Source organism: Anomaloglossus baeobatrachus, chromosome 12 (assembly GCF_048569485.1).
Source record: "Anomaloglossus baeobatrachus isolate aAnoBae1 chromosome 12, aAnoBae1.hap1, whole genome shotgun sequence".
Classification (NCBI taxonomy): Eukaryota; Metazoa; Chordata; class Amphibia; order Anura; family Aromobatidae; genus Anomaloglossus; species Anomaloglossus baeobatrachus.
In genome coordinates, this window is record NC_134364.1 from 56,169,934 (window position 1) to 56,182,680 (window position 12,747).

General features: G+C 48.5%; 1 protein-coding gene across 1 annotated transcript in view; it reads left to right on the forward strand.

Moving 5' to 3' along the window:
- The window catches only part of MTHFD1 (methylenetetrahydrofolate dehydrogenase, cyclohydrolase and formyltetrahydrofolate synthetase 1), an 87,568-nt gene extending 82,915 nt beyond the window's left edge, over positions 1-4,653 (forward strand). The window contains exons 24-28 of the mRNA XM_075331222.1: positions 921-1,098; positions 1,194-1,301; positions 2,886-3,038; positions 3,498-3,602; positions 4,490-4,653. Coding sequence (XP_075187337.1) covers positions 921-1,098; positions 1,194-1,301; positions 2,886-3,038; positions 3,498-3,587 — 529 coding nt within the window. The 3' untranslated portion in view covers positions 3,588-3,602; positions 4,490-4,653. The remainder of the gene's footprint in view (positions 1-920; positions 1,099-1,193; positions 1,302-2,885; positions 3,039-3,497; positions 3,603-4,489) is intronic.
- Positions 4,654-12,747: the final 8,094 nt, after the last annotated feature.

The window sequence follows — 12,747 nt, forward strand, 5'->3', positions numbered from 1 at the left end:
AATCAAAGCAAGAAGGCCTGCGGAGACACCATCACATGTTTCTCAACGCTGGCAGGAAACTAGCCAGGTCTTTCACCGGGAAGGAACAACCACGGGAAGGGCAGTCTCCAGTCAAGGAGACCACCTATGCCAATTGGCATAGGTGGTCTCCTTGACTGGAGACTGCCCCTCCCGTGGGAGACCACCTATGCCAATTGGCATAGGTGGTCTCCTTGACTGGAGACTGCCCCTCCCGTGGTTGTTCCTTCCCGGTGAAAGACCTGGCTAGTTTCCTGCCAGCGTTGAGAAACATGTGATGGTGTCTCCGCAGGCCTTCTTGCTTTGAATATTTCCCAGGGGGCATTGCTTCGAGAATCACTGCGTTGAGAAACACGTGATGGTGTCTCCGCAGTGGTGGATGTTGATCTCCCTAAGGTCAACCATCCTTGCTCACCTATATACAGTAGATCAGAGGATCCACCATTCACAATAGATGTCACAGCTCACCTTCTCCTCCTCCTGTACAATGACTGCTAACAACTCGACATACATAAGATCACACAGGATACATCATTCACAGTATGTGAGGTCACAGCTCACCTCCTCCTCCCTTCACTTTGACCTTTGCACAGAGCAGAGCATGCTTTGAAAACTCATATACAAGACAAAGCCATGTGGCTACAAAAAAAGCAAGTATGAGTCTAGTATTAGGTCTAATGGTGATTGTGAAAATTGCAAAATTTCTGTTTTTTGTTTTTTTGTTCTGGTTTGGGTTTTCTAAATATAGATTTGAGATATCAAAAATAACAGTATAAAAATGTGAAAATTCATTGAACCTTATGTAAACAGTGGGTAATTGATGTCACATTCCCTTTTATTATTCTGTATGATTACTAATGGACCTGAATAGAGTCAGAATAGTGCTGCATTTTTACCTCTAGATCTGACACACTGGCCGAGCTGGAGCTGGTTTGCCGTCTGGCTAAGGACGCCGGTGCCTTTGATGCTGTGAAGTGCACTCACTGGGCAGAAGGTGGAAAAGGAGCCGTGGACCTGGCCAGGGCCGTACAGAAGGCGTCGCAGGCTCCCAGCGAGTTTAGATTCCTGTATGATGTGGAGGTATGACGGCCCTGACATTAGGAGTATATCGTCTGCTCAGTACAGTGGCTGTCACCGGATGGATGCGTCTCATTATGTCTCCTTTATCTTCTCAGTTGCCCATTGCAGATAAGATCAGGATAATTGCCCAGAAGATATATGGTGCCGATGACATAGAACTGCTCCCCGAGGCCCAGAAAAAGGCTGAGCTATACACTAAGCAGGTGAGTAATGCAGCTCTCTGTGTATGGATATTGGTCAGTAAATCTTCTGGAGCAAGAGCTCATTTGATCACTGGAGAGAGGAGTTATTATGTGTAACGATATAGAAGTGTTTCCCTAATTCATATTGGGTATCGTACAACCCCACTGTGAAGTATATGAATACTACCAGTCAGCAATCCGTTCTTTGACCATATAAAAGTAGTAGGTCCATAAAGTCCAACCTGTAGTGTTACAGGCCCATAAATCCCATCATATACACCAGCAGGTACATAAAGTTGATCCTATACACCAACAGGTCCATAAAGTCCATCATATACACTAACAGGTCCATAAAGTCCAACCTGTACTTTTGCAGATCCATAAAGTCTATCTTATACAAAAACAGGTCCACAAAGTCCATCCTATACAACAAACAAGTCCAACCTGTGGGTTTTGAGGTCCATAAAGCCAACCGGTGGGGTTAGAGGGCCATAAAGTCCAACCTGTGGGGTTAGAGGTCCATAACGTCCAACCTGTGGGGTTAGAGGCCAATAACGTCCAACCTGTGAGGTTAGAGGTCCATAACGTCCAACCTGTGGGGCTAGAGGTCCATAAAGTCCAACCTGTGGGGCTAGAGGTCTATAAAGTCCAACCTGTGGGGCTAGAGGTCCATAACGTCCAACCTGTGGGGCTAGAGGTCCATAACGTCCAACCTGTGGGGCTAGAGGTCCATATTTCCAACTTGAAGTCAATCTTTATTGATCTAAATTAAAAGATTGAAATAAAACTCCCTAGTTCCTCACCTGAGAAATGTGTGCAGGTGTTTTAAAAAGGGTCATCCTCTTTCAGAAAACTTTCTCCATAGGCTTAGTTCCTTATAAAATAACAAACTATGCTTTATTTACCCTCCCCGGGTCCAGCACAAAGTCCTTGACATTGCTTCAGTCTCTGTTGTTTGGCTGCAGCAGTTTTGTCACATAGACACCACTGCAGCCAATTGCTTAACTCAATTCTTCGTCTGAGGTGGAAGTTGGAGGTATTTAGCAGTGTAATAAATACATGCTGAAAGTATACCACACATTCCAGCGCTTCAACAGTGCCCATCTAAAGAGGGTCCTGTCTGCAGCATTGAAAGGGCATGTTCCCTGGATTATACATAGCGCACCTGCTTTAGAGATGCTTGTAAAAAAGAAAGCGGACAGCTCATGTCTGACAGTGGGTGACCTAGGAGAAGACATTTCCTGATAAATCAGTCTGTGACTGATGTCCGACCACCTCTGCAAGAAGAGAGGAGCTGCTGTCTTCCATTTGGGCTTACATCATATCGCCAACCAGCCATATTCCAGGCTACCTGCCAGAATTTGTGAACCCCTCCTTTCCCCTTCCCAATGTCATCGATTAATGATACTATACCCAATAATTTGTCTCTGGTAATAACACCAATTAATTTAGATAATTACATAATTGGCTGAATGCCACGCTTGCGCCGGCATACTGAGTCATTTCACCTTCACGCCGCGTTCATCAGAATTTCAGCTGTTGTCCGGATAACTCAATTGTCACTGACCAATCGTTCCCATTTTTTCTGACTTGCTCCCTATACAGGGTTTTGCCAATCTGCCCATCTGCATGGCCAAGACCCATCTGTCCCTATCTCATAACCCAGAGCTCAAAGGTGCGCCGAAAGGCTTTGTCCTGCCGATCCGTGACATAAGAGCCAGTGTCGGGGCTGGATTCTTGTACCCATTGGTTGGAACGGTAAGAAACGATTTTTGGGCAAAATTTATATGCACATTTAATCAATTTTTACATAAATGTAATAAATAATTGCATTAGTTTAATAACCTAATTAATAAAATCTCTGTGGTTGTATGCCCGGCAGTGAAGATTTAGTATTTGATGCAGTTTGTGCCTTTTCTTGCTGATTTAGGAGCAGTATATTTGTGTGAACGCATCTTTTTAGGTTTTCGTTTCTTCTTTTTCGCTTCTTTTTTTATAGCTGGTGAATAAATGCAAATGTTTTTCTTTGTTTGCGAGCTCTTCTGCACATGAAGAATGATTCAAGTTACAGCTTTCTATTCAGAATCGCTCTCAATGCAATTTCCAGGTGTAATAATGTTACACATCCGTCTGAGGAACTTTGTTTTTATTTTTTGTTTGCTTTTTTGTTAATTTACATATTGAACCATACTAATCTATCACTTTTTGTTTCTGTAGATGAGCACGATGCCCGGCCTCCCGACCAGACCCTGTTTCTATGATATCGATCTGGATCCTCTAACTGAACAAGTGAATGGGTTGTTCTAATATCTGAAATTACAGGTATTACTAAATATGGCTTCCGGAACCTCAACCACAGTTATATGGAAGCAGTGAAAAATTGGCTGTATAAATACTTGTCCCCCTAATAAAAAAAAACTTGTCTGATTGTACTAGTCATGAAATTTAGTTTAGAAGTTTCATGCAAATCAGTCTGGAAGTGCACTAAGGGTGTGTCAGTGCACTTGGAAGATGCAGTGACACGCCCCAGTGCACTTCCAGACTGATTTGCATATGATTCTTACACTGGATTTCTTATGGTTGGCACATCGGATCTGTACGAATATCGCTAGGATGTGTCATTCATTCTGGGACCTCCACCAATCCTGAGAATGTAGGGGACACATCAGTCCCCTGCCACCCAGCTGTGCCCGAGAGAAATAGACAGACTTGCGTCCCGTTCATTGTCAGAATCGGTGTGACTCTCCGAGGTTTGGACCCTCCACCAAGGGACGGCATATTCCATGGGAATGGTCATCGGTCATGTTGTTCCTCCATAAATTCACATCTGCCAAGTCTTTTGCCACAACTATTGTAGACTGGGAAGTTTCAGGAAACATGATGCCTCCAGTTGCATTTTAAGGGACTGTTGGGGGTATTGGGTTTAGATCTCCACAATGAGAACTTTTTTCAGACATGGCATCTCACTGAGACACTCATGGTTGACCGATGGAAGCAAGTTATGACACCTTGACACCAAATGGGTAATAACTTACTGATCGACAGGGGCCCGACTGCTGGGACGTGCACCGCTCCATTGTAACAGGGATTAAGGTGTCCCGTTCTGCCGATCGGTGCCGTCCCTGCAGGTGGCCTGGGTGGTCCATATTACAGAATAAATGGTGGTGTAAACCGGAGTTGTAATAACATTTTTGTTATTCTCTTTCCAGGTTGTGACACTGGATATCCTGCATTAATGACACGGAAGAGTTGCAATCGAAAATTCTGCTGCTTGAATCTTTTTACTTTTACATTTTTGTAAAATGTCTTTTAATTGTCATTTTCTCCTTGGGCAATTTCCATACGGTCACAAAGAATTAAACATATTTCATGATTTTACATAAGTCACTCGTGTTGTGTGTTTTTTTGGGGTTTTTTTCCCCCTCTATTTTATATTTGTTTTTCATGTGCTACAGTACTAGTAAATTAATTTGTGTAAGAAATCCGCACTGGTAGGTAATGGCAGGGATGCAGTAAGAGACACGCAGATTTTCAGCCCAAAACTCAGTGCTTTATTCATTCACACTGTTAACAAACCTAAAAACAGCCTTACCACAGACAAGAATGCAAAACAAAAGTCCAGCTTGTCAAACAGCATAGCATAGATCCCGGATGTGCCAGACCATTGAGGTATGTTATTACCATAAAACATGCTACAGCTTTCCAGCCCTACCACCCACCATCCTGAGGAGTTAGGGATTTCTATTCATGCTGTCCTAAACCTGCAGCTGTGCAAGTCGGGCGTTACCCCAAAAACCTGGACTAGCAGAGAAGGTCCCTTCCAGGGTTTGAACTCTTCCCTGCTGTTCACCAGTGCAAAAGGCACTTGCTACAAGAAATATATCTCCCATCTACCTCCATACCCGTTACTGCATCACACCTGGTATAAATTACGTTTCTTGGTCGCTTCATTGGGGGACAAAGAACTTTAGGATAGTCTGCTGTCTCTGATATTACATAGCATAAAAAATGCACTCATCCCTAGAAGACTATACCTTCCCCAGATTTTATCTGTCAGTTGGAGGCTGGGTCTATTTCAGACCCGTCTTAGATGTAAGGTTAACCCTTTTTTTCTCTTTTCGAGTCTTCTGGATAAGAGAGTAATTGCACATCATGTGTCACCCACATTGGGATGGAGAGTACAGTCTCAGCCTGTATCCTCTCACATTGCTTTGGCTGGACCAGGGTACCTTGTAGTGTTTAGGAACGGGGCGGTGGTCCGTACCCCAGTAGACTCCTGCTCGTTCGCCCTACGTAGCGCTCATCTGCATGGAGCAGAAGACAGTTTGTCTTTAGGACACATGAGTATTGCTTTCTCCAGTCCCTGTCCCTCTCTTGTCTAAGCCTTTTCTTTTTCGCTCCTAATTGGGAGACCCAGACAGTGGGTGTATAGCTACTGCCTCTGGAGGCCGCACAAAGAACTACACTCAAAAGTGTAAGGCCCCTCCCCTTCTGGCTATACACCCTCCCGTAGGAGTACGGATTCCTCAGTTTTAGCTTTGTGCGAAGGAGGTCAGACACGCACGCATAGCTCCATTGTTTTTAGTCAGCAGCAGCTGCTGACTATGTCGGATGGAAGAAAAGAGGGCCCATACAGGGCTCCCAGCATGCTCCCTTCTCACCCCACTGTATGTCGGAGGTGTTTGTAAGGTTGAGGTACCCATTGCGGGTACGGTGGCTGGCGCCCACATGCTGATTCCTTCCCCATCCCTTTTTACAGGGCTCTGGGTGAAGTGGGATTTACTGGTCTCCAGGCACTGAGACCGTGCTCCATCTACAGCCCCTGGAGAAGATGCTGGATGGAGCGGAGTACATCAGGGACATGGCCCTGCTTCCTCAAGGTACTCTGTGTCCCCGTGCATTTGGCGCTCACACCGCAGCATGCTGGGTGTTGTAGTGCGCCGGGGACATCAGCGCTGCGGCGCTTGTGCCATGGCCTCATTCAGCTCGCTGAAGCAGGCACACTCTTGGGGAACGGTCGCGCCGGCCGCTGGGACTGCGGCGCGGCTGGCACTTGTGGTGCGCCGGGGACTTCAGCGCGGGCCGCGCTTTTACGGCGGCCGCGCTGATAACTCGAGTCCCCGGCTTTTGCGGCCTGGTTCCGTTCGTTCCCGCCCCCAGACCTGCCAGTCAGGAGAGGGGCGGGACGCTGGTCAGTGCATCAGCGCTGAGGGCTGGAGTCGTTTTTACATACTCCAGCCCTCACAGTAGGCACAGAGGGGACACTGTTTCCCGCACTTTTGTTTGGGAAATCCCACGGGCCGCCCCTCTCCACAGACGCCGGCAGCCATTCCTGCTGACACGCTGAACTACAGAGGGGAGCCGGGGAGACCCAGACAAGGAATTCTGCGCCTCTTACCCGCTATTCAGCGGGCGGTAAGCAGCCCTCTGGGCTCACCCCCTCTTGTGCCAGTAGTAATCTTAGTATTTTGTTCCTGCAAATACTTTGTACTGCATAGCGCTGGTCGCCCTTTGGCTATAGACTCTCTCACATTGCAGAGAGCCAACAGCATGTCGTCCACAAAACGCAAGGGTGCCAAGGCACAGACATTATATGCTTCCTGTACCGCATGTGGGACTTTTCTACCGGCAGGCTCCACTGACCCCCATTGTGTGCAGTGCTCGGCCCCTGCGGCACTTGCACAGTCGGGACCTCTGCTGGACGTGACCCAGGGTGTACCACCTGTGAATGCTGTCCAGGTGACAGGAACTGAGTTTACGGCTTTTGCTGACAGAATGACTCTCACTATGTCACAAATTCTTGACGCATTGCGAGCTAGGCCTGTGCTTCAGGCCACGGACACTGTGCAATCATTGCCCCCTGGTCCCCCTCAGCTGAATTACTTCCAAGCTCCGGGACGGGCACATACACCTCAGGGTGAAGACTCTGACTCGGACGATGGCCCCAGGCAACCTAAGCGGGCTCGCTATGAGGGGCCTTCACATTCATCTCAATGGTCAGGATCCCAGCGAGATGAATCTATGGGTGATGAGGCGGACGTAACTGATCAGGATTCTGATCCTGGGACCGCTCTCAATCTAGATACACCAGATGGTGACGCCATAGTTAATGATCTTATAGCGTCCATCAATAAGATGTTAAATATTTCCCCACCAGCTCCTCTTGTAGAGGAGTCAGCTTCGCAGCACGAGAGAATCCATTTCAGATATCCTAAGCGTACATTAAGCACTTTTCTGGACCACGCTGACTTTAGAGACGCAATCCAGAAACCCCACGCTTATCCGGAAAGGCGTTTTTCTAAACGGCTTAAAGATACACGCTATCCTTTTCCCCCTGAGGTGGTCAAGGGTTGGACCCAGTGTCCAAAAGTGGATCCTCCAATTTCCAGGCTTGCAGCTAGATCCTTGGTTGCAGTTGAAGATGGAGCGACACTTAAAGATGCCACTGACAGGCAGATGGAGCTCTGGCTGAAATCCATCTATGAAGCTATTGGAGCGTCGTTAGCGCCATCTTTTGCTGCCGTATGGGCACTCCAAGCTATCTCAGCCGGGCTTGTGCAAGTCGACTCAGTCACACGTGCATTTGCCCCGCAGGTAGCACCATTGACCTCGCAAATGGCGGCATTCGCGTCGTACGCGATTAATGCGGTTCTTGACGCTACAAGCCGCACGGCAGTGGCGTCAGCCAACTCCGTTGTTTTGCGTAGGGCCCTGTGGTTGAGACACTGGAAGGCAGATTCTCATTCCAAGAAGTGCTTAACCAATTTGCCTTTTTCTCGTGACCGATTGTTTGGAGAGCGTTTGGATGAAATCATCAAACACTCCAAGGGTAAGGACTCATCCTTACCGCAACACAGACAAAACAAACCCCAACAGAGGAGGGGTCAGTCTGGTTATCGGTCCTTTCGAGGACCGGGCAGGTCCCAATTCTCCTCGTCAAAAAAGACTCAAAAAGATCAGAGACGCTCAGATTCTTGGAGGTCTCAGTCACGCCCAAAAAAGACAGCCGGAGGAACCGTTGCCAAGACGGCGTCCTCATGACTTGCAGTCTCCGATTCCCACACCCTCGGTCGGTGGGAGGCTTTCCCACTTTGGCGACATTTGGCTGTCACGCGTCAAAGACCGTTGGGTGAAAGATATTCTGTCTCACGGGTACAGGATAGAGTTCAGTTCTCGTCCGCCAACTCGTTTCTTCAGAACTTCTCCACCACCAGACCGAGCCGATGCTCTGTTGCAGGCGGTGGCCGCTCTAAAGGCGGAAGGAGTGGTGACCTCCGTCCCTCTTCAGGAACAAGGTCACGGTTTTTACTCCAATCTGTTTGTGGTCCCAAAAAAGGACGGATCGTATCGACCCGTCCTGGATCTAAAGTTGCTCAACAGACACGTAAAAGTCAGGAGGTTCCGGATGGAATCCCTACGCTCCGTCATAGCCTCAATGTCTCAAGGAGATTTTCTAGCATCAATAGATATCAAAGATGCGTATCTCCACGTGCCGATTGCGCCAGAGCATCAGCGTTTCCTACGCTTCGTCATACACGACGAACACCTGCAGTTCGTAGCGTTACCTTTCGGTCTGGCAACAGCCCCCCGGGTCTTCACCAAGGTCATGGCAGCAGTAGTAGCTGTTCTCCACTCGCAAGGTCACTCGGTCATCCCGTATCTAGACGACCTGCTTATAAAGGCACCCTCTCAAGAGGCATGCCAACACAGTCTGAAGGTGGCACTAGACACTCTCCAGAGTTTCGGGTGGATTATCAACTTTCCAAAGTCTCATCTAACCCCGACCCAATCTCTGACTTATCTTGGCATGGAGTTTCATACTCTCTCAGCGATAGTGAAGCTTCCACTGGACAAGCAGTGTTCGCTACGGACAGGAGTGCAATCTCTCCTTCAGAGTCAGTCGCACTCACTGAGGCGCCTCATGCATTTCCTAGGAAAGATGGTAGCAGCAATGGAGGCGGTCCCCTTCGCGCAGTTTCATCTGCGCCCTCTACAATGGGACATTCTACGCCAATGGGATGGGAAATCGACGTCCCTCGACAGGACTGTCTCCCTCTCTCAGACTGCCAAGGACTCTCTGCGTTGGTGGCTTCTCCCCACTTCATTGTCACAGGGAAAGTCGTTCCTACCCCCATCCTGGGCAGTGGTCACGACGGATGCGAGCCTATCAGGGTGGGGAGCGGTGTTTCTCCACCACAGGGCTCAGGGGACGTGGACTCAGGAAGAGTCCACCCTGCAGATCAATGTTCTGGAAATCAGAGCAGTCTATCTAGCTCTGCTAGCCTTCCAACAATGGCTGGAAGGCAAGCAGATTCGGATTCAGTCGGACAATTCCACGGCGGTGGCGTACATCAACCACCAAGGGGGAACACGCAGTCGCCAAGCCTTTCAAGAAGTCCGGCGGATTTTGACGTGGGTGGAAAGCAAAGCGTCCACCATATCCGCAGTTCACATCCCAGGCGTGGAAAACTGGGAAGCAGACTTTCTCAGTCGCCAGGGCATGGACGCAGGGGAATGGTCCCTTCACCCGGACGTGTTTCAGCAGATCTGCTGCCGCTGGGGGACGCCGGACGTCGATCTGATGGCGTCACGGCACAACAACAAGGTCCCAGTTTTCATGGCACGGTCTCACGATCACCGAGCGCTGGCGGCAGACGCCTTGGTTCAGGATTGGTCGCAATTCCGACTACCCTATGTGTTCCCACCTCTAGCATTGTTGCCCAGAGTTCTCCGGAAAATCAGGTCCGACTGCCATCGAGCCATTCTCGTCGCTCCAGACTGGCCAAGAAGGTCGTGGTACCCGGATCTGTGGCATCTCACGGTAGGCCAACCATGGGCACTACCAGACCGTCCAGATTTGCTGTCTCAAGGGCCGTTTTTCCATCTGAATTCTGCGGCCCTGAACCTGACTGTGTGGCCATTGAGTCCTGGATCCTAGCGGCCTCAGGTTTATCTCATGAAGTTGTTGCCACAATGAGACAGGCTAGAAAACCATCCTCAGCTAAGATCTATCACAGGACGTGGAAGATATTCTTAGCTTGGTGCTTGGCTCAGGGAGTTTCTCCCTGGCCATTTGCATTGCCAATTTTTCTTTCCTTCCTGCAGTCTGGGTTGGAAAAAGGTTTGTCGCTTAGCTCTCTTAAGGGTCAAGTCTCCGCGCTATCCGTATTCTTTCAGAAGCGCTTGGCACGGCTTTCTAAAGTACGCACGTTTCTCCAAGGAGTTTGTCATATCGTTCCTCCTTACAGACGGCCATTGGAACCCTGGGATCTAAACAAGGTTCTCATTGCTCTCCAGAAGCCGCCTTTCGAGCCTTTGAAAGAGGTTTCCCTTTCTCGGCTTTCACAAAAAGTAGTTTTTCTTGTGGCGGTCACGTCTCTTCGAAGAGTGTCCGAGCTAGCGGCGTTATCTTGCAAATCTCCCTTCCTGGTGTTTCACCAAGACAAGGTAGTACTGCGTCCAATTCCAGAGTTTTCTCCCAAGGTGGTTTCTTCCTTTCATCTCAATCAGGAGATCACTTTGCCATCTTTGTGTCCGCATCCAGTTCACCAATTTGAAAAAGGTTTACATCTGTTGGACCTGGTGAGAGCACTCAGGATTTACATTTCTCGCACGGCGTCTCTGCGCCGTTCTGATGCGCTCTTTGTCCTAGTCGCTGGTCAGCATAAGGGATCGCAAGCTTCCAAATCCACCCTGGCGCGGTGGATCAAGGAACCAATTCTTCACACATACCGTTCTGCTGGGCTTCCGATTCCATCTGGACTGAAGGCCCATTCTACCAGAGCCGTGGGTGCATCCTGGGCATTGCGGCATCAGGCTACGGCTCAGCAGGTGTGCCAGGCGGCTACCTGGTCGAGTCTGCACACGTTTACCAAACACTATCAAGTGCATACCTACGCTTCGGCAGATGCCAGCCTAGGTAGACAGGTCCTTCAGGCGGCGGTGGCCCACCTGTAGGAAAGGGCTGTCTGACAGCCCGTTCATGTGGTATCTTTTTACCCACCCAGGGACTGCTTTTGGACGTCCCACTGTCTGGGTCTCCCAATTAGGAGTGAAAAAGAAGAAGGGAATTTTGTTTACTTACCGTAAATTCCTTTTCTTCTAGCTCCAATTGGGAGACCCAGCACCCGCCCTATTTGTTCTTAGGGTTTCGTTTTTCGGGTGCACATGTTGTTCATGTTGTTTCTTAAGTTCTCCGATCTTGTTATCGGATTGAATTTGTTTTTGAAACTGTTATTGGCTTTCCTCCTTCTTGCTTTGGTACTAAAACCGAGGAATCCGTACTCCTACGGGAGGGTGTATAGCCAGAAGGGGAGGGGCCTTACACTTTTGAGTGTAGTTCTTTGTGCGGCCTCCAGAGGCAGTAGCTATACACCCACTGTCTGGGTCTCCCAATTGGAGCTAGAAGAAAAGGAATTTACGGTAAGTAAACAAAATTCCCTTCTTTCACCTTCTGTCCCTTTTGAGGGCCCCGTGCTCACCCCCTGATTTTCTTTATTCACTGTTCCTGTTCCCTTTTGTCTGTCTAATGTTGGAGTCAAGAAAGGACCGTGCCTAGCCCACAGTGGTCACTTATCATGTATGTGCTGTATGTGGTAACAAGTTTTATACTGGCCAATCTGTACCCTATTGTGTTGCCTGTATTCCTCCCCCCATGTAGACTCCCTCTCAGGGGACCTCAATGGTTTCGGAAGTGTGTGTCCCTTCCTCTCTGGGTCTGTGATCTTGCTGAAGCTGTTGCAGAGCGAACTAAGGTGTCCGGACCCTGGTTGCTGCGATTGAGTGACTCCCTGCGACTATGGCCGCCCCAGGAGCTCTGCTAGTGACTGCTCATAGATATCACAGGAATCGCCTGCATTCTAAGCATCCTCGAGTGCCTTCTCCTTCCAGATCTCCGTCTCTGGAGAGGTTCCCTGCGGCCTTTCTATCTCCACAGGGTCTACATTCCCGGAGCATTCTAGCTCTAGTGTATGTCCCTTTATGCTGGCGAGGCACGGTGTCATCAGCAGTATTGTGCACCAGTCCCATTTTTACAGTAGGTATCCGCCACCTCTCCAGTTCAGAAATGAGTAGAGCAGAACTATAGTTAAGGTTATTCTAAGTGCAGCAAATAAAGAGTATACAAAGTTAAAACAAATTCTAACAAAGTCTGGATATTAATTCCCCATGGTTTCCCTGCATGTTGTTAGTGAGTAGGAACTTTTTGTTTTCTTTCGGAGGATTAAAACTTGTCCTGGTCGGTCATGTGGAGATATATTTATATGCAGCAGATTAGTCCATTCATGTGATTGAATCTTGCAGAAATCCCTGTGATTGCAACACATGAATATAACCTAATGATTAAAGCTTGTAACAAGAATCTGCTGATACTCTGTAAGAAACCCAAAAGCGTTGTGATCATCACACGACAAGAACACACTTTTATCCCTAAGGTTCCTATTAATTTACAGCAAGCAAAAGCCTGGAA